This window comes from Phytophthora infestans, genomic scaffold (genome assembly GCF_000142945.1).
Source record: "Phytophthora infestans T30-4 supercont1.8 genomic scaffold, whole genome shotgun sequence".
Lineage (NCBI taxonomy): Eukaryota > Oomycota > Peronosporomycetes > Peronosporales > Peronosporaceae > Phytophthora > Phytophthora infestans.
This window is the reverse complement of record NW_003303751.1, coordinates 873,344-894,511: the sequence shown is the minus strand read 5'-3', so window position 1 is coordinate 894,511 and position 21,168 is coordinate 873,344. Positions and strand designations below refer to the sequence as shown.

The following is a 21,168-nucleotide window of genomic DNA, read 5'->3' as shown; positions in this document are numbered from 1 at the left end:
GAGGGCATTTTGCCCCCTTGACCGCGAAAGGGTTAATGTCATTTTCATGTTAAAGTACTGATCGCAATATTGAATAAAACGAACAGCCTGTCTTAGTATTTGCAGAGAGACAACGTTGATATCGTATCGGCTGTTAACATGGTTAAATTATTGCGTAAAGAGCTGTAAAATGTGCGTGACAAGAACAATACGAGTACAGAGCCCGACCGTACTGAGGCTGTGTGGAATTCGGCAGTTAGTTTTTGAAAGAAGTTTCAAGTGAAAGATCTTCCTATTATCCCAAAAAGCACATTATTGTGGGAAAGGAGAGGAATTAGAAGTCGGGGTCGTGGACGACCAGGTATTTCAGGTGCAGATACCTGCCGCGGCTCGAATTTCCCTACGCAAGAATATCACTACCAGAACGGTGTTTTGTGGCTGTCGTTAAAGATATTTTCTCTGAATTGGAATCTTGCTTCAATGACGAAGCTTTGAGTTTATTGAAATTAAGTGGTTCTCTGTCCCCAAGGCGAAAGTTTTCGAGCTGTAATGTCGAAAATGTCGTTCTATTGGCTACAACGTTTTATCACGGCGATGGCAAAGCATAATTAGAAGACTTGAGAGAGGAAGTGGGATCTACTTGCTTGAACAAAGTCACGTGCTTATTAAGCCAGTTGACCCAGATTCAACCGCAGAGGATGACAAGAAAGACGAGTGCTTCACCAGTATGTCAACGTGCTACGTCATTACACCGCATTTCTTGGATCCAAAGCTGAAGAATGACCCGAAGACAAAAACACTTCTTGAATTCCTCGTCAGTGCGCTGTCTGCCAATATCAGAAAACGCAACGAGTCAGTCGAGAATTTGCTGCTGGACCAAGCTTTACAAAGGCATCACTGCAGCCTGTAATGTATGTAGCTATTTCGGTGGTCGACATTGTGTACTAAACACCAAAATCATATTTTAAACCGATTAGGGCCTGGTCGGGGGATCGTCTCAAAATGAGACGAGTAAATCACCAGTCTCACTTTGGAGACGATCGTCTTAGTGGCACAGAATTGCAATAGTGACTCACATGGACTGGGGCGAATGCGTGGCGGCTACTGTCGTAGCAGCGGTCACTTCAGCGGCAGGAGCTGTTGCCGCGTGTGCTGACGCCGCTGCATGCACTCTTCCCAAGCCTCACGATAATATTCTGACGCTAACAGGTCTCGAATTCAGCGCCATGCTTTCTGACCCACGCTATGACGAGTGGTTTCGGCTGAATCTGAGATGTGGCCAGGATTCATTTGTACGGTTGTGTGATGTTTTGCGTGGCGAGCTACAAGAGTTCGAGCTTGACCGCTTCGTCAAAGATCATTCATTCGAAGAAAAAGTGGCGTGCCTACTCTACTTTCTTGGCTCGCAGGGTGGCTACCGTGAAGCAGCTGCAGCTTTCGCAATTTCGAAGTCGTGGGCTATTGATGTGATTGGAGTTGATCTTCGGGTTTTGAGAAGGTCGCTACGTAAGTTCGTTCATTTTCCTTGTCGGCCAGAACACTGGACAGGAATTGAGAGCGCCTTTAAAGCTAAAGGAGGGATACCGGGCGTAGTAGGAGCTATCGACGGTTCTTTGCTGGAGATTAACCGACCAGACGACTTCGAGGGGTACTACTGCAGAAAGATGTTTCCAGCACTAAATCTACAGGCTGTTGTAAGTGCTAAAATGCGGTTTATGAGTGTGGAGGTTCGTCCAGGCTAGTGGTCCGACCAGAAAACGTGGAGAGCATCCGTACTGGGCAAACATAGCGAGCTATATCTTCCTGCAGGAGCACACTTTTTGGGGGATGCTGGTTACGCAATATGCCCAGCTATAATGACGCCTTATCTGGAAAATGACGGAGCTGGTTTAACACGTAAGCAGCTACGCTACAACTATCTGCATTCTAGGACAAGAATGGCTGTTGAATGTGCTTTTGGTCTTTGGAAAGGCCGATTCCGCATCGTGAATTGCTGCCTCAACACGAAAGCAGTTGAAAAAGCGGTTGATATTATCGCCGCTACAATGGTGCTCCACAACATTTTACTCGACATCAAGGACGGCACATCTTTCGAGGAAGAAGAGATAAGTAATATCAATATCGATGAAGACAACTCTGCATCCTCTACTGCAACGGATGCAACAGCGAGATTTCTAAGAGAAGTTGGTTCAAGAAAACGTGAATCGTTGTTGGATTTCACAGAGGCTTTTGAGTTAGATAGCTAACTAGGGTAGCTAACGACTACGTTGAAGCAAGTTTAATAACTCACTGATATGACCGTTTTGTATGGACAGTTGCTCGCTTTGAGCCTGAAGTTGCTTGAGTAATTGCTCGTTCTGAGCATGGGCACGCTCGCTCTGCTCCCGAAGCAGCTCCGTTTGCTTCTGCACCATAACGGTAAGGCTTTCGCTCCCTTCGTTCCGCACGGATGCAAGCCCCTTTCCTATTGCCTCCAATCCCTCACTAAACCCTTTGGCAACAGCGCTCAAGCCAGCTTCGACACACTCACCCTGCGTTCGCACACGCTTCACACGCTTGCTTGAGCTTGCAGAACATGCTTCTGACAAGGTGCAACGCTCATGCCTTTCGGAAGAGGCTGAATCCGACGTCATCGAGGCGTCGCCACTTGCAGCTTCACAGACTGTCAAGATTATGTCTGAATCTTCCGTGCTTAAATAAGGGCGGTTGTTCATCCCAGTCGCATCTCTCCAGTAGTCCTTCATGATAGTGTAGTGCTTTGGGTGCCTCACTGGTCCACCGTTGCCTGTGCGTCCTTCTGCCTCGCGCGCCGACGCCCACTTCGATTTCATGTTCTGCATCTGTATCAATACAACCGGTTTAGCAAGCTTTGGGTATCCCTAGTACTCCAGTGGACGTTACCTTAGCTTGGCACTGCTGATCCGTGAGTACCTTCCCTTGATTTACAGAGAGCGTTGAAGCAAGAAGTGCCCATGCATACTTGATGCGCTTCGTGTCTCTCGTATTCTTAAAACGATTCACCAGTCCCTTGTAGCGAAGACGAAATAGCTCTTCCACGTCTTCGTCGCTCCAAGACGCAGTCGTCTTGGTAGCTTGGGCATCTCGCTCTCTGGGAAGCGCGGCCGTTCCCCCCTCGGAGCCGCTGATGTCTGCATCCACACCGCTCGTGGTTTGCTCTCGAATGCTATCGACAGCAGCTTGGTCGCTGCAGCCAGCAGCCTCACCCAAAGCGATGCGTGTGGTCTGGGTTTGCTCCATTTAGTATCGAGTTCTCGAAGTGTGAAGTGTACACAACATTTTCAAAACCAAGACGATCGGCGAATCAACCGACCGGGTCGGCTCAGGGTTAGGCTGCAGAAGACGATCGAAACCGAGACGATCGTTACCCGACCAGGCCCTTACGAACAACCGAACAGTTAATAATATGGCAAACGAATTACCGCTGGAGGAGTTGTTAGCCTTCGTCGACGAGACACTGGAATACACTGCTGACTATGCCGATACACCTCCATCATTGGAGGGCCGCAGTCTTCTCTTCGACACCCTGTACCATGAAGCTAGAGACGACAGTTCGTTGGTGGGACAATTGAGACTTGACCAGACCGTCACCGCTTTCGATGAGAGAGACATACGAGACACCGCAACGAAGAAGAAGAGGTTCAACAAGAACAAAGCTAGAGACGAACGTCGCTTCATCTTGATTCAGCTTCGTGACGAGGTCGAAAAACTGACATTTACGCTCAAACAACTCCAGAATTTACGCGACAAGCAACACCAGACTACGGAACACACACGCCAGGATGTAGAGCAACGTAGTGAAGTACCGGCAGTATGGCAGGATATCTGTGCTCGCCAATTGCAACGAAGACTGACAGCCGAACGCGAGAACTCTCGATTAAAGCAGGAGCTTGAGCGGGAGAAAGAACTGGTCATTAGTGTCCAGAAGCTGCTGTACAAGCGGGGGATGCCCCAAGGAGACAGGGCCCGAAGCTGACAAACAGACAAGGCGTACCAACATCCCTCCCGGGTATGCTGAACGCATGGCTGCGTTCATCTTTGACGAACTTGCCGCTGGCGTTGATACCTTGTACCAAGAGGTGTCAGGTACGCTGGAAGCAGGTGATTCTTTTACGACAGTTCAAAGGCCATTGCTACGTGGTGGTGTGGAAGGGAAAGCACAGAAATTGTACGACAGAAAGGCTCTGTCTTTCAGCCAGCGCAAGGCCGGTGAGGCCTGGTGGCGAGCTTGGCATGACCACCGGGGACGAAGCGTTCACGAAAGCTTAGGTGACACCATCGTCGAGACTTTTGGGCTGGAAATGGACGACTTCAACGCGAACGTTTCTGCGTCATCGTATGGACAGCAGATCTTGCGACGAAGCATCCAAGAACATCGCGTCATGTATGTTTGGAATGCGTACGTGGAGCCGTTTGTCTTCCAGAATGAACAAGTCAGCGGTATCTACTTTCTGGAGCAATGCTACGTGTGCATCAAGTCTGAAGGTGGCAATTTAATCAGTGGCGTAGACGAATCTTCGTCCAGAATTTCTACCAGCTACACCATCACACCTTACTTCTTAACGTCGGAGTTGCGGAAGGACCCAAGGGCAAGAACTCTTGTCGACTTCTTCGTGAGCTCCACTATAAAGTCACGCAGCGAAAATGACGAGAACCTTCTACTCGACCAAGCGCTGGAGAATTTCAACTCTGGATAGAAAGCTACCTGAATTTTTAAAATACACATTTCTTTTTCATCAATTGTGTTTGACACACATAATATGTTATTTTACATTTCGTCACTCTCGCAGAGGCCCTTGCCTTCTTGATGGTGAAGTGGACGACACTGGTGATGAGGGGGTGATTTCATCGCTTGGTAGTGATGAATTGGATCCTTATATACTTTTCGAGGCGCTGGAGGGAGAAGACTGTGTACCAATTGATGGTCAACCAATTTCGGCTACTATTGCGGTTGCTCAGCAAGAAAATGTAGCACAAGGGAAGACAAAGCGGAGAAGACGGAAACAACTGAAGCCGAATAAAGCTCGTGAAGAGCGTCGCTACCAGGTGGCACAATTGCGAAAGGAGGCGGAGGACTTAAAGCTGACATTAAAGCAGTGGCAGGAAATCCGAAGTAAGCCGACACCTCCCGCAAGTTTGGACAAGACGAATGGATCCGGTGCCAACCATACAGTCATGAGCACTGTCCCTGTTGTGTGGGAAGATATTTGTAAGAATCAACTTCGTCGACGACTCAAAGCTGAGCGTGAAAATATCCGGCTTAAGAACCAATACAAGGATGAAATGCAAGTCATTGTGAAGATTAAGAAGCTGTTATTCAAGCGAACAATCAAGCAGAATGCGACCCAGAGCGATGTCACGAAGCATATTCGCCGCACGAATCTCCCACCCGGATACATCAAGCGAATGGCTGCAGCGCTCTTCGAAGAGCTCTCTGCAGGCATCGAAGTGTGCTACCTATTGGAGGAACCCGCACTTGGAACACAGTCGTTTATCCCTGCTACTATGCCATTGTTACGTGGCGGAGTGAAGGGCGAAGCAAGAACGCTATTTGATAGAAGAACTTTACCTTTCAATATACACGCTACGGGTGAGGCTTGGTGGCGAGACTGGCACTGTTATAGAGGCCATAAAGGGGAGAATCCAGGCAGCGTGGTCGTGGAGAGCTTCGGATTGGAAATGAACGACTTCAAAACCAATACTTCAGTCACATCCTACGGGCAACAGATCTTACGGCGGGATGTGGAAGGCGACCGTGTTGTGTTCGTCTGGAATGCCTATTTGGAGCCATTTATATTCGAGAATGAACAAGTCGGTGGGATTTATTTCCTGGAGCAATGTCACATGATCATTAAACCAGAGGAAGAGAGCAGTGAAGACAAACTCGCTTCGTGCATGTCAAGTTGCTACGTCATCACACCGTACTTCTTGGACTCAACTTTGAGGAGCGACCCTAGAGCTGCAGCGCTGATTGATTTCTTGGTGGGCGCGTTATTCGCGAACATGAAGGCTCACAACGATATGGTGGAGGATTTACTGCTGGACCAAGTCTTGCAGCACAAGTGATGTAATCAGGACCATTTTTTTTAGTGAAAGCTCACATTTTCGTGAACGCTGAAGATTCACTTCAATAAAGTATGAAATACAAAGCAGACGTTAAAAAGTGAAAAAAGGAAGGCATTTTGCCCACTTTCATTTGTCCGCGGTATTGTGCGCTCAATTCGAAATTTCCACGATCAACGCAGAAATTCCAAATTGTAAGAAATTAAAAATTGGAAACTGATTTTTTCTTATAAAAATATTTACTGTCGTATTTTTTGTGAAATAGTAGTAGCTGATCATATTGAATTACTTTACGATTTTTCTCTACCTGGCTGCCTGCCAACAATATTCAAACATGACCTCACCGTTTGCGCCATGAGCTGAAGCCTTTTCACTTCGGCATTCACTCCTAAAATTGTCCTTAAGCGCAAACACCTCATTACCCTAGCAGCTACTACGCATTCACAATGCGCGTCTTTGCCACGTCCCGCCCCAGCCCGACTTTCTCGAATAAGCAAGTCGCCCGCTTCTTCTTTTCGCCTGCCCTGGACGGTCTAGGAGAGCCGACAGCTGCAAGACGTGCGGCGAGTATACCCCTCCGACTGGACATACCAATTTGATGCCTCTTGTCCGAGAGAGCCACCCCCATCTGGAGGACGAGCTGCGTGGCACAAGTGCCGCGGCTACGGAAACTCTCGTTCCGTGAGTAGCTTAGTAGACAACCAACCGGTTCGGCTGGGTGCGGTGGATTGTCACGTGTAACCTCCCGTTCTCGATTTGTGAGTCGGAGGAGACTCGCAGGAAAGCTAATGTTTCGTTTTTCTGGTTGTCTATAGCTATTCAAACTTGTGCCTGTCATCTCTAGGTTGACAAACTTGCCTCCAATCTCCGTAGTCGCTCTGTACGGTGATACGGAGAAAGTAGTGAAAGCTACCGAGAAAACTATAGGCGAAGAGACACCTAAGGAGTTCGATCTTATTTTGGACGGTTGGACCCATAGCAACGAGCACTATCTCGTAGCGTTTGTGTGCTATAAAGGGTCCGGTATCCACCCCTATCGATGGCTTCGGTCATAGACGGGGCGGGCGACGCGCTGAGCGCTGACGGTCACACCGCCGCGATAAGGCGGTTTCTCCCGTCTTTTGAACGGGCGTGTTGTTTTCAGTGGGCTACATTGTGCAGGCAACAAATGGTTGGTTTGTCTCATGAACGTGCCGCGCATCGGCTGCGCAAGCCACCGTCTCAATCTGGCGGCTCGTGCGCACCTCACATCCCACGAAGATGATCTGAAAAAGCTGCAATCTCTCATGCGTAAACTGCGCACACTTCAGCAAGCGGCCAAGCTTTGGTACGAATACTACTGTCCTTAATACTCATATGCATTAATTGTTTACATTACTAGCATTATGTGTTATTTTACTTTGGCCAAACAACCGCACTGCAGCCTGTCCTACGTCAAGACACACGCTGGTCGTCCACGTTTTCCATGCACTCGCGCTATTTCTGCCTCTACGAGCATCTATCTCCCGACGACGACGGCCTGGGGGAATTCATCCCTTCGCGCTTCGCACACCGTAGCCTCTGTCAGCAAATTAAAATGCCGACGGATGGACTATGTTGGACGCCCGAGTACTACTTGACGGACTATTTGAAATGGAGTCGACGTTCAGGGGCTACATCGGTAATGTTTGCTAAAGCTGACGATATTATTTAATAATATTTGCTGAATATAGCTCCTGATGCCGTCGTTGTGCACTCGCCCAAACTCGGGTCGGCGGTTGTGAAGGTATTGGGCGACAAAGCTACACGTTTAGCTGCTGCGGAGAAGACTGCGCTGCAGCCGTTTCGACGTGGGTCGCCCGTGATGTCTCCTGCTCTCGAGCGACAAGACACAAGCGCATCGTAAAATGACAAAAGCCGACGCAGCACCCAACACGTATACATTGCTGGCATCAATTTCACCAGGGTCGAGCGCTGCGGAGCGCCTGTTCAGCTCGGTACGAGCTGTCTTGTGCCATGAGCGCCACCGTACCCCGCCCATGACACTCGAGATGATCTTATTTTTGAGAGCCAACAGCGCGTACTGGAACGTTGCCACTGTTTATGCTTGTTTGCAGAACATAAGCTGATTTGCATACTCCTCTCTTTGAATTAACCAACTGTTTATTGCAGCTTAAGTGCATACCGGTATTCAATTATCAATTCTGCCGACTGAGATGCAGGCCAAGCGCTATGTATTTGCTGGGGAGCATGCAGTTGATGAATGGTGTATTTTCAAAATCCCTGGTGACACATCCGGCCAAACGCGCGCTCAATCGCATAAGCCCGTCTTACAGAATAGAACTCTGGTTTCAGTGGCAACCATCACTCGGACGTGCGCACGCACTTTAAAGGACGGAGCATGCATACATGTTTGGTATTTTATGTTTCAATAGGATGACCTAAGATCGCAATGTGAACATCTCATAGCGTCGTGTTGGTTAGTTATAGATTGCTGCCTTTCTCCAACTCACCCTCCATCGACAGTTTTGGACGGAATTGACGTCTAGTGATATAGGAGGAGGAGAGCTGAAATTTATCATTATGGCGGTAGCAGAACGGCGCCGACTGAAATTAAACTAAGCGTTTTAATTGGATATCCGAGATTCGTGCATGGTATCGTTTTTGTTGCTTTAAGCTTCCAGGCCTCCGTTCATAGAATGGTGGTCTGAGCTGTTCTGAGGTCTAGAGCCGAATTCCCCTGACCAATCTCAGTAATGGGTACAATAACAACAACGGATACAACAGCGACTGCTGGCTTCGCATTTGTGAGCGCTAGCGTCGATGTGGCACTAGCGGTCGTCACAGATACGCGAGCCCTTGCGAATGAGCGCGAAAATGTATCGGCATTACACTAGAAAGGGCTCTGAAGGCCCCTAACACGAGGTGGTTTAACAAGATGCTGTGTTGTGATCGCTCCTATTTTCTTGTCATCACCCAAGCAATCACAGCGACTAGGTCAGTCAAACCGCATCATAATTCTTAGTTCTTGATACAAGGCACCGCCCTGCTCGACGGAATAGCTCTTGATCGTGACTATTTGGCACTTTTAGGCGTCGATGTGCCACGAGTAGCGGCGGCGTTCACCACGGTATCACCGTTGACGGCGGTGTTAGACAGTTTGATATCGAGACCTGGGGAGGTCGGTGACGCAAAAGTCGGCGCTTCATTCTGCTTGGGTGTCCCCTCTGCGACGCTGCCAGGGCATGCTGCAGCAGGGGCTTCGTCGGTGATCTAGGGCGAAGTGGCAGCATATCCTATGTGGTTCACGGTTTGTGATACTCTGAAAAATGTCGCCCGGCAAACGTTAGAATGTACTTGGGAACGCCGGGGCGTCGCTTAATTTTATCATAGCCTTTATTTTTACGACGTCCGTCTCAATACTTGGACCAGGGCCTTAGGTCCTAAAGAGGGACATTTTTGCCCTTTGGTTTGGCCACAGCATCTCCACCACCACCACCACCACCCTTTTTGCCTTTTATTTTACGTTTCAGATTGGTTTTAAAAAGGCTTCACAGTTGCTGAGAACCAAATATTATACGTAATGCCACCAAATTAGACCACCGACTGCCAGTAAGTCTCACATTACTGAGCACTACAGCGATCAAAACGTACCGTCCCGTGACCATTCAAAAAACGCGCCATAGCGTGATAGCTGCATTACGCACTCGAGAAACATTCACGTATATGCATGCTTACAAATGCGGTGAAGATAGTCGCAAGCGTGCGCTGTATTAAAAAGCACACACATATACCGTGTGGGATCTGTGGAAAAAATCATTTGTGTACACGCAAGCATCACTTTTCCACATCAATCTACCAGTATGCATTTGGGAGCAAAGCGTTCGCTCATTAATGCAACCAGTCTCACTGAAGACCACTTGATAGGCCAGATGAGGCGGCCCCTTGCGTGAAATGTCGAGTTGGTGGTGCGGGTAGCTCTGCTTCATAAACACATACACGTACAGTATGAGAATGCGTCCGCATCCAGGATACGAGCGTCGGAAGGCTCCGGCCTAGAAAAGGGAAAGGCTACGCGATGCTGTGGAACTCGCATCAGAAAGCCACGAGAACTGTGAATGCTTCTGTCAGGTAAGCCTGCATTACGGTTCTGAAGAATCGGACCAAGTTCTGGTTGCTCCGGAACTGAAGGGTGATCACACCGGTGCCATTTCGGACTGTTTGCAGTATGGTAACCACCCCGCAATAAAAATCTGAAGCTGATGCCTTGGCTTCCAGTAATGTAGAGCCAAAGAAGACCATAAATCTATTGATGTTGAAATTGCTTTGCAGCAAAATATTCGAAAGCCAATACCAAAAAAAGCTAAGGTGAAGAGCCGAAAATACTTCTCGCTTTAGGATCTCGAAAGTGCGTCGAGACTTACGTGGATTTGAATGAATCGTGCCACCTACGCCTTTGCATAATCATAGCCTTTCTAGATCAGGCGGATTTGATTACGGCAGTGATTCTGCTACTTTATCGTCGTCTTTTTTTTCTTTCGGAACAAAGTACCAGCTTCATCACACAAACCAGGAGGGCAGCGAGACATGTATGAGTTTTGGGATAGTATTGACGTCTCACCATATATTCATTAACGTGATGTATGCAGCTAAAGAACACATGTCTGACGGAGTGTTCATCGCTGCAGATGGAACCTATCGATTTCAGAACGATAAGTGGGGCTGCTTAGCGACTTAGGCGGCCTCCCGTAACAATTTTCTCATTCCTACTGACATTTTATGAAACTGGCTATGTATGTGATAGGAACGAACGGGCCACGATACCGGAAGTGAAACTACATCAAAACCTTCGTACCCTGGGGGCACATGCTTATACGCACTGAGCAGAGTTCGCATTCGAAAAGCTCTTCAAGAGATTTGTCGACTTTGCTCGGCTACTCTTTGAAATGCAGCTCACTGTTGCATTGGGTGGTTTAGATCATTCCGCAGCCGTTTGTTGCAGTTTGGTTCAATATCATTCTACGCGCATATATCACAATAATGCGGTGCTGCGCAGGAGAGCGTTCTTTGATACAAACATCGAAATACGTGTAATGTAGATGCATCGCACGCAACCCCCAGGACAGCTCAAGGCAATGTGGCTGCTGTGCCGGCAATACAGCGGCGGATAGAATCTAACTACCACCTGCAGGTGCTAAATTATTAGCTCTTATTTTTATATTAGATTTTAAAGGTTTGAAATTCAACTACGATCTAGCCGTATATTATCCGCAAAATAAAGATGCAGCTGGATTTTGCTAATACGTAGCTAGAAGCGTTTTGTGAAATGCCTTCGTGACCGTGATGGGATTAACCATCTCCCAAGTTTCGATGGCTCAGTAAATAGTACCTAGTCGTTTCTCCTTTGCAGTCTTCTTCTTTTATTTCTTGCCCGGGGGTAGAGGTGTTGGCCTTTCTATCAGCCAGTGTTTCTTCTGCATGACCTTCAAAAGGCCATAGTACCCACATCTAAAGGCTGGTAGACCGACGCTCCATTTTTTGAAAACGCTTTTAGAGTTGATCCCAGTTCATCGGGCACGATAACGTCGGCCTTTGCTGAAACGTGACAGTCTTGGTTGTCTAAGAGAAGAACGGATCCTGTTGACAAATTTTGTGCGAGTAAATTACGTAGATATAGCTCCCACACACGTGAGTCCATTCACGCTTTCTTCTGAGCCGTGTAGATTGGCCTGTACATATATATTTCTCTATCAACGCTAAAATTCTAATAAAAGACTTGCTTATGCGTGCCTTTGGATAAGTATCGAGCTCTTTCTGCTCGATTTTACCACCAGGTTGAGCTCGAACAATAAACAACAGTGGTAACTTTGTACCGTCCGCACGATTTGTGTACACCGCTGTGAATCTGGCGAAAATCTTCTGCTCGGCGGTGATGGAGGCTGATTTACCTGTTTCCCGAGAACATATCTGATGGAGGACTGTCGTAGTAGATTCCCGTTTCATCGGTGTTGTAGACTAGACTTGTACCCCAAGAACCATATTGCGTGATGAATGTTTTCGCGAGCTCGTCTGGAACAGCTAAAAGGTCTTGCCGTTCTTCTCCAACACAATTTACAGCTAGATCATCAAAACACACAAATTAAGAGCCCTAATACACAGTTAACGACACAAATTACGCTTCAATGTCCACATTTACAGTTTGTGAGCATGTTTACCTTTAACTCACTTGGCGTTCGCTGGCCAAACCCGTGTCGGTAGGCAAAGCGTTGAAGTAGCCTCAGTAGTGACTCGTATTCCATAGTAATGCTTTTCTTGCCCTCGAAGCACGTAGTCATTTATTTTACTAAAAGAAAGTAAGAAGAAGCAGATTTAATGTTGTGTGTGTACCCAGCGTTTTCTGCCAAAGGCTCGAGCGCGCAACAGTGAGCTCCCTACATACATTAGCGGTATCATCACCATCGTCATTTAGCAGCTCAACATGCCTTCGGAAACGATCTTGACTGACCAACGATCTTACGATCGAGCGTGGTCTACAAAGAAATTCTGACTTCGGTGAATCCGGTTTGTTTTTGTTACACTAATACCATTTTTGCGGTCGCTTATCATTTGGATTTCCGAGCGGCATGCTTTTTGTCCGGGTCAAAGCATAACACATTCTGCATTTTGCGTTCACCAGCAACAACTACTTCAGCAAATCTCTCAAACGCTTATGTGTCAAGCTACAAACCAGTTTGCACAGCTCGCAAATTGTGTGCACGCTTTACGCATCTTGCTCGAAACCGAGCCAGTTGTTTCGAGATACTTCATCAGCGCTGACAAGCTCTACGAAAACATTGCGAAATGTGCAAACGAGTTGCGTGTCGGCCCATCCAAAGCACGCAACGATATCATGGCCGTGATCAACGCGTGGAAACAAGCTGCAGACAAAAAGATTTCCGATTACGGCGCGATCACTGTCGGTAACCACGCAGCTGGTGTCGCTGCGAGTGCAGTCCGATCGTGGGACAGGTCATTCTCTTGGGCCACATCATCTCTCATGCCGCATGTGGGCCAGAAATTGAGAGGAGACGTGAGGCCGTGAAAACGCACTTTGACGAAGCTACTAAGGTGTTACAAGGGCTTGAGTATATCCGTGGGGCGATGTTTATTGTGACATCGGTCGGCAATCTTCCTCGAGGCAAAAAGCGCTACGACGAAATCGGCCCTGGGATCTTTGGACTCGTAAATCTACTGGCTCAACAAAAGCAGCACTGGAGCGCGGGTCTTGTCAAGGAGCAGATCGAAGCTATCAGCGAGATTTCACCGAGGAAAATGCCAGGGTTATCACCGTGGAAGGCGACCAACGGCACATTCAAACTCGACTTGGAACGCATTGCCGACTCCGTGCGCCTTTCGCAGCTTTCGCTGTCCATTATGTATCTCGGTCGGGGCATTCTAGTTGATCAGCTCGCCAAGTTTTGCGTCACCATTCGCGTTGTCCGAACAACCCGCGAGCTTACGATTCGTTACGGCGGGTCTATCACGAAAGGCATTGTGGTATGTGCTAGAATCATAGCTGTCATTTCGGTTGTTGTGAGTAGCCTTGAGCTTGCAAACTCCCTGAAGACTCAAAACAACCGGGTCGACAACGCCAGTGAGACCAAGCGCAAGCTGGAGAAGGTCGCGAACGAAATTGTGGATGTGATGGAATCGCTGCGGCCTTAGTGAGCTGTACATGGCTGGGTTGTATGTTAGAGGTTTTCAAAAAGGCGACGAGAAAATACAAAAAAGCAGATAATAAAAAAAAACAGCTCAAAACTGGCGCACGAACTGTTGCATCCACTTTAAACTTGTATCAATGCCAGTGCTACCTACGTAGTAGAATCAAATTGACTTCAAAATTGTTACTGAAAGTGAAAAAAAAAAATTTTTTAAATCTGCTAGTAATTACAAACATGCCTTTTTACTTCTTTTGGTGGTTGATAAATCGCAGTGCGAGTAGTGCGAGGAGCCGTAGCACCAACATCATGACGAAGTTGATCAGCATGTAGTAGCGAATATCGTCGTGTCGGATATCAAACACGATGTCCAGGTAGCTTCGAATTGGAATTCTGCCCACAGCTTGAGGTGCGTTCTCCAGAATCTGGCAACCTCTCGGGAATTCGGTCATGTCCACTGACACACCCGTTTTTAAAGACTGGGTCACTTGCGTATAGTCTTCATCCGGACAATTGCCAAAGAGTAGTGCAGTGAAGAGCATGAGAGAGTAGCGCTGTGGAGTGATATCGAAGAGCCACCTGTAGCCTTGTGGGATGGCACTAGCTGGTGGGTTGAAACCCATGAAGAGAACGAAGATGGAGTTGAAGAGAACGCCCAGCAACGCCGCAACCTCCATACTCGGCATAGCAAACGACAGCAGTTGACCTAAGTAGATCTGGCACAGTACGTGGAGAGTCAGGTTTAGCCAGTAGAAAGCGAGGTCTCCGATGTCAGTGAAGCCTGCTAGAGGCAAGCAGGTTACAGTGAAGATCAGACTTGATACGAGTACATACGGGATCTCAGCGAGCGTAAAACCCAGGAAATACCAGAAGGAATTGTAACTCTGCGACGCTCGTTCGCGATAGAATGAAGCGCGTTGCTCCGAAGTCACTGGCACAGCGCTATTCAGTGATACGATACCGAGGAATGCGGTGGTGCAGAAGATCATCCCGAGTCCGCTGTTTACTTCCTGGTACGTCGTATAGTTGGCGTCAACAAATACCAGTCCGAAAAGAAGTCCCATGACAGTATACACCACTATACGTGTCCAGTTATACGTCGGTATGCGCCAGTACATCCGGAAGAAACGTTGAGTAACCATGTGCAGCTGTGTCACGTTACTGGCTGCACGTTTGTTGGTAAAGGAGAGTTCGTCTTGGCCCGACACCGGCACAGCCACGCCTTCCTTACTCAAGTTCCGGTTCAACGTGGTTTTGAGACTACTATCGTGAAATTCCTGAACAAAATTCACATTCATGTCGACAGAGTGGTCCACACCAGCACCAATAACCTCCAGCATCCACGTAGCTGGGTTATATTCATCTGGGAGCTTGGGTACGTGAGGGATACCCTCAAAGTAGTCGATGAGGTTACGGCAACGATCACCGAGATCGCCGTAAAATACCGTCTCGCCCCCTTGCTTAAGTAGCAGTAGACTATCAAAAAGCATGAAGACTTCAGTGGACGGCTGGTGGATCGTACACAGGATAGTTCTTCCGGTATTAGCCACCTTCCGTACCCCGTCCATAATGACTTTAGCCGCACGAGCGTCCAGTCCACTAGTCGGTTCATCGAGGAAGAGGACACTCGGCTGAGCTGCGAGTTCCACGCCAATAGTTAAGCGCTGCAACTGCTCCACTGAGCAACCACGTACACATCGATCAGCGATCGAATCCAACTCGAGAAGCTCCAGACATTCCGTCACGGAATCATACTTGCTTTCAGATGATACGTCGCTACCTTGACGTAAGAATGCACTGAGCGTCAAGGCCTCCAGAATCGTAGCCGAGTCTGCGTGAACATCGATCTGCTCGCAGTACCCCGTGCAACGTCTGATCGCCAAGTCCGTAGCGGGAAAGCCGTTCAACAAGATCTCGCCTCGAACTTTTCCCCCTGTTTTCCGACCAGCAATCACGTCCATTAGCGTCGTCTTGCCAGCTCCAGTTGCACCCATAAGTGCTGTCATTTGGCCTGGAAGTGCGTACCCTGATACACCCTTTAGTAACTCGATAGAGTCGGTCTTGGTTCGTGGGTTCGGGACTGTGTACCACAAGTCTCGGAACGCTACCGTAACGGGTACAAAGTTCTTTTCTCGAGTCGACAACAATACCGATATTTCACCTCGTATTTTACCTTCTTGGGCCTTTGGTGTTGTCAGTTGAACGTAGTCGGTTGTCAGCTTCTTCTTAGGTGCCACGAGGGTTGTCGGTGTCTCGATACGGTTGAATTCTAACGCTCGATAAGCGAGGAACATGCAGAGGAAGTAGATAACAAGGTTAAAGACAATTCCGTACCCGATCCAAGCTCGCTCCGTCTGGATATCGTAGAACTTCAAGTAATATTCGCCCATAGTCATCCCGTATTCAGCGCAGTAATCGGTGCCGTTCATAGTCACCACACACTGATCGAACTCGTCATGACGATACTGACTAACAGCCAGACTGCGAAGTCCCCACGAGATGGGGTCGAGCCAGTAGATCCAGATGAACCAGGTCGGGATCTTCGTCCGGATAACTACGAAGCCCGAAAATAAGATCGAAATTAACAGCGATACCATCGCTAACGGCTTGGCTACATGGACATCCACCGTGACGCACGAAACGTAGAAGAAAAAGGCCGAGAAGGCCAAATTGGTCAAGAACAGCAACAACTCGAACAAAATATACGCCCCCGCAGTCTGCACGAAGCCACACAACCAGTACACCAATGTCCCGAATACAAGACTCTCCACCAACGTCATAGGGATCTGACTGACACTCATGGAGACCACGTAACTCGCTGTACGGTAAAAATTAGCGCGTCGTTGCTTGTAGAATACGTCGCGCGCTGCGAAATAAACCGGGAGCATGGGGGTCTGCGCTAGAGCGAGGTACATGATGGAGAAGAAAATGATGCCCATCACCACCTGAACGTCTTCAAAGTCGAACTGATAGAAGACACTAGCGTAGAGAAGACCCATGAGAACGAGCAGTACCGCCTTACCGCGAAGAAACGCCTTGTTCCGGACTGTCACTAGCAGCTGACGTCGCATGAGCGTCCAGGTACTAGTCCAGAAAGACTGGTGGAATTCCGGTAAGAGTTTCAGGTAAGCTTCCATATCTTCAAGTAGACCTGGAGACACCGGAGTGTACAGCTCCGTTAGCGTCGCAATACGAATCTCCGAGTGTGCGAACGATTCGGCGAACTCGACGGGTTGCTGTGGATGCGTCTTGCCGTGTAGATTGACTTGGTATTTGTATTGTTCGTCACTGCAGAGATCCACTAGAAATTCGGCGATGTCACGACGTGGAGGGCATTCAAACCCAAGACCTTTGAAGTATTCAACGACTTGATTGCGCGGACCATGATAGAGGACTTCTCCATCGTTCAGAAGAAGGATGTTGTCGAACAGAGCGAAGACTTCGGGGGATGGTTGCAGTAGCGAGATGACGACGGTCTTCTGGCGTTTCTTGGCGACGCTACGGTGCATGTTGATGATGTCAAACGTAGCGGCACTATCCAGTCCAGTGCTGATCTCGTCCATCATACACACGACCTTGTTGCCAAACTCCATCTCTCCCGTTGTCAGGCGCTTCTTCTCGCCACCCGAGATACCTCGTATCATATTGTCACCCACAAGAGTATTCTGACAAACTTGAAGACCAAGTTGTTGGATGACGATGGTGGGGTAGTTGTTGGATATGGCTCGAGCTACCAGAGCAGCTTGATTACGTTCTGGTATTCCATCATTAAGACGTTGTGGGCCGCTGAAGGCGTGAGCAAACTCGAGCGTCTCACGTACGGACAGCATGGGGAAATGCTGATCCGTTTGCCCTACGTACGAGACGAGTTGCGGCAGCTGAGGTAGTAGCTCTTTGTGTGGCATGCCGTTGTAGGTGATGTCACCCTGTAGCATGACGTTCTTGTCCATAGGGAACCTTCCACTCAGCACCTTCATGAGAGCCGATTTGCCAGACCCAGGTTGTCCGAGCACAAGTGTCATAGTTCCGGGCTTGAAGACGCCGCTGATATTTTTCAAGATCTCTCGACGTGTCGTTATCTTCTTGGAGCAACAGCTGCCATAGCGATGTTTGACGTAGTTGGTGATGGTCGGGAGCTCCGCCTTCTCGTCGGTATCAACCTCCACCATGTCTGCACTTAGCGTGAGGTTCTTAAAGCGGATCTCCACTTGCATCGGTGTTGGCTCTTCGAATGGCATTGAGCTTGTTATTGTTGGGGGAGCTTCACTTTGACAAGGTGAATTGGAAAGTGACGTTGGCAGAGGACCAAGAAACTCAACAAACTTAGCGGAACGCATCGAACACGGTTGGAATTGCCTGCAGATTGAGGACCACAAAGCGGTGCGAGGAGGTCGTTGCACGTTGTGCCACTACTGAGTAGGTCAGGCGAGCGTACCCATCCGCACCGTCACATTGTCGATTGGCGAGAAAGATGGACCTCTCGACTCATCTCCTCAACACCTTGAAGTGGGACACCCAAAGATGACCAGAGGTGAAGTCATCGAGTTGGTCAACGACTGTGGACCACACAATTGCTATCTAGAGGCATGCAATTCCTGTATCGTACAGTACACGATGAAATTAACTGCGCATCACTTACAGAGGCTACGTTTTTGCAGAGCTTGATCCAGCAGTAGGTCCTCGACCATATCGTTATGGGCCTTCATATGGAAGAACAGTGCGCCCACCAAGAAATCGACGAGAGCTGCTGCTCTTGGGTCACTCTGTAGAGCTGCATCCATAAAATACGGCGTGACAGCATAACAGCTTGACATGCATGAGGAAACCTCGTCTCCATTGTCCTCATCTTCCGGCTTGATGATCAAGTGGCATTGCTCCAAGAAGTAAATGCCGCCGACTTGTTCATTGTCGAATAGAAACGGCTCGAGATACGCGTTCCAGACGTACACGATGCGGTCCGGTTCCACATCTCGCCGTACTATTTGCTGTCCGTAAGATGTGACAGAAGTATTGGCCTTGCAGTCCTTCATCTCCACTCCAAAACACTCCACAACCACGTTAGTGGAGATCTCCTCCTTGTGGCCTCTGTAGTTGTGCAAGTATCGCCACCAAGCCTCGCCAGTGGCATGCGCACCGAAAGGTAGCACCCTTCGATCGAAGAGTGTCATCTCTTCACCCTGCACTCCTCCACGTAACAGTGGCATTCGAGATGCCATACTGGGAGGAATACAAGTGTTCGTGCCAAGTACTGACTCGTCCAAGAGATAACAGACTTCGAGACCCGCGGAAAGTTCTTCGAAAAGAGCTGCCGCGATACGTTTCATGTATCCTGGTGGGAGATTCGTACGGCGGACATGTCTGACAGCCTCGGGCTGGGTCGCATTCCGCTGGATAAGTCGTTAGTATAGCAGCTTTTCAACCTTCTTAGCGACTTGCATTTCTTCGTCGTACTGACTCTTTAGGCGAGTATTTTCTCGTTCAGCTTTAAGTCGCCGACAGAGTTGATTCTTACATATCTCCTCCCACACAGCAGGAGCTGCGTCCACAGTTTTATCGATCGTTGTACCGGATTGTTCAGTGATGTCCCGTCCGCCGGAAGGTCTCCGCTGGCTTCGAATTTCCAGCCACTGCTTCAGTGTCAGCTCCAAGTCCTCCACCTCCTTTCGTAGCTGTGTCAGCTGAAAGCGGCGCATATCGCGAGCGTTGTTCGACTTCAAACGCTTCCGCCTGGCCTTTTGCGCCTCGCTCGTGTGTATTCACAGCAGAAGGCGACGGCGATTGACCAAAAGGCGAACTACCAGGAGTAATGTCTCCAATACATTCGTCCAGCGTTTCTAGAAGGAAATACGGGTCCCATTCATCTGCATCTAACGATGAAATCACTCCCATTGTCGTCAGCTAAAAGCCGGACCTCTCCATGATGGAAAATTGAATTTTCGACGTAGTTAGTCGAATTTTTGCACAATTAGCTAAATGAAATCTTACCCCCCTAGTGGAGTGTGTTGTCCGTCTGTAACGTCCGTAACGGGCTAGGGTTAATAATCCTCACGCTAATACGCGCGTTCTACTGGCTGCCGAGCGCAGCGAAGGCGGCGTCGATTGGCTAAAAAGCTGCCGAGCGCAGCGAAGGCGGCCCCCATTGGCTAAAATCAACATTGTGTTTCTTACACATTATATGTGGTCTACACATCGTACTTAAAAGCACCGTTTAAATTTCATTTTGCTCTCATTTTCAGCTGCGGTTCGCAAGGCCACGCAAAGGTCGCTGCCTGTGTACGCGTTAGATAGCATTAGTATTAGGCGCTGATGAGCACACACGTACTGTATCGTCGTAGGAGCTGTTGAAAAAAAATGTAGGCTCTGGGGACTTTTATTTCGGCCTCAATCGAAACTTTAGTACTTATTGAATTTAGAATGCTGTTTTAGGCTTCGTAGTACTGCTGTACTAATTTAATTTACAGTATTATTTTCTTAGTACTATTATCAAGGCATTTCATATTTTTACTTGCAGTCATTTGTAGTAGTAGTACACATAAAAATTATATCAGCGTTTAATAATAAATAACAATTGTATTACTATTATTAATAATGTGAAAACTTTAAAATATGACTATTGTGGCTTACACCCCTGCACCTCCGTAATAAACTGTTGTCTTCCTTTGTATTTGCGCGCGTAGTGTGCGACCTTCAGATATTATGTGAACTTTCCAACAATATACGTTGTGTACATCAAACAAAATGGGAACAGCGTTTGTGATTAAGTTGGCGCGGATGCACATGTCTAAGCAAGGACACGAAACACGAAGGAATACCGACCTACACTATGTACACGATGGGATAGAAGAGCAACACGAAGCACGGAAGGCCATGGACGATGATAGAAGACTTAGCCGATGCAAACCACGAAGTTTTATAAGTAGCGTGAAAGATGAAAGAGCACGCAGCCATGAAAAGAACAGATGGATAGAACATGACAGGAACGTACGGGCCACGGAAGGGAACTTAATACATAGACACCCCAGCATGCTGAAAAGCACGGGCTACGGAAGAGCACGGACGTTCGAAGCCACGGTAGAACACGTATCGGTGAGAGTGCACAGAAACAATACTCCAACAACACCACGAGTAAACATGGAGCACAGTCAACCGACCAAATCTGAGCCCGCAGGAGGCCAGATACGGAAAATCAGAAATCATCAATTTTTGGAGCACGATGCCTAGGTAGAACATGAGCTCACCGATCCACGGAGCGCGACACTACGGTAGCTAACGATAACGGTAGAACACGTATCGGTGAGAGTGCACAGAAACAATACTCCAACAACACCACGAGTAAACATGGAGCACAGTCAACCGACCAAATCTGAGCCCGCAGGAGGCCAGATACGGAAAATCAGAAATCATCAATTTTTGGAGCACGATGCCTAGGTAG

At 48.3% G+C, this 21,168-nt stretch overlaps 3 protein-coding genes across 3 annotated transcripts; 1 reads left to right on the top strand and 2 right to left on the bottom strand.

The window, feature by feature from the left end:
• Window positions 1-2,234: 2,234 nt before the first annotated feature.
• PITG_06299 (uncharacterized protein) lies at window positions 2,235-2,819 on the bottom strand (the record flags this gene model as incomplete). The annotated part of the gene is made up of 3 exons (XM_002998403.1): window positions 2,235-2,381; window positions 2,427-2,525; window positions 2,643-2,819. The coding sequence occupies 3 exons, from the start codon at window positions 2,817-2,819 to the stop codon at window positions 2,235-2,237; spliced, it is 423 nt and encodes a 140-aa protein (XP_002998449.1).
• Window positions 2,820-4,019: 1,200 nt separating this feature from the next.
• On the top strand, window positions 4,020-4,694 carry PITG_06298 (M96 mating-specific protein family; the record flags this gene model as incomplete). The annotated part of the gene is made up of 2 exons (XM_002998402.1): window positions 4,020-4,465; window positions 4,592-4,694. The coding sequence occupies 2 exons, from the start codon at window positions 4,020-4,022 to the stop codon at window positions 4,692-4,694; spliced, it is 549 nt and encodes a 182-aa protein (XP_002998448.1).
• Window positions 4,695-13,981: 9,287 nt separating this feature from the next.
• On the bottom strand, window positions 13,982-19,876 carry PITG_06296 (ATP-binding Cassette (ABC) Superfamily; the record flags this gene model as incomplete). The annotated part of the gene is made up of 5 exons (XM_002998401.1): window positions 13,982-17,943; window positions 18,376-19,123; window positions 19,157-19,396; window positions 19,722-19,746; window positions 19,794-19,876. 5 exons carry the CDS (start codon window positions 19,874-19,876, stop codon window positions 13,982-13,984), a joined length of 5,058 nt encoding a protein of 1,685 aa, XP_002998447.1.
• Between the last annotated feature and the right edge of the window lie 1,292 nt (window positions 19,877-21,168).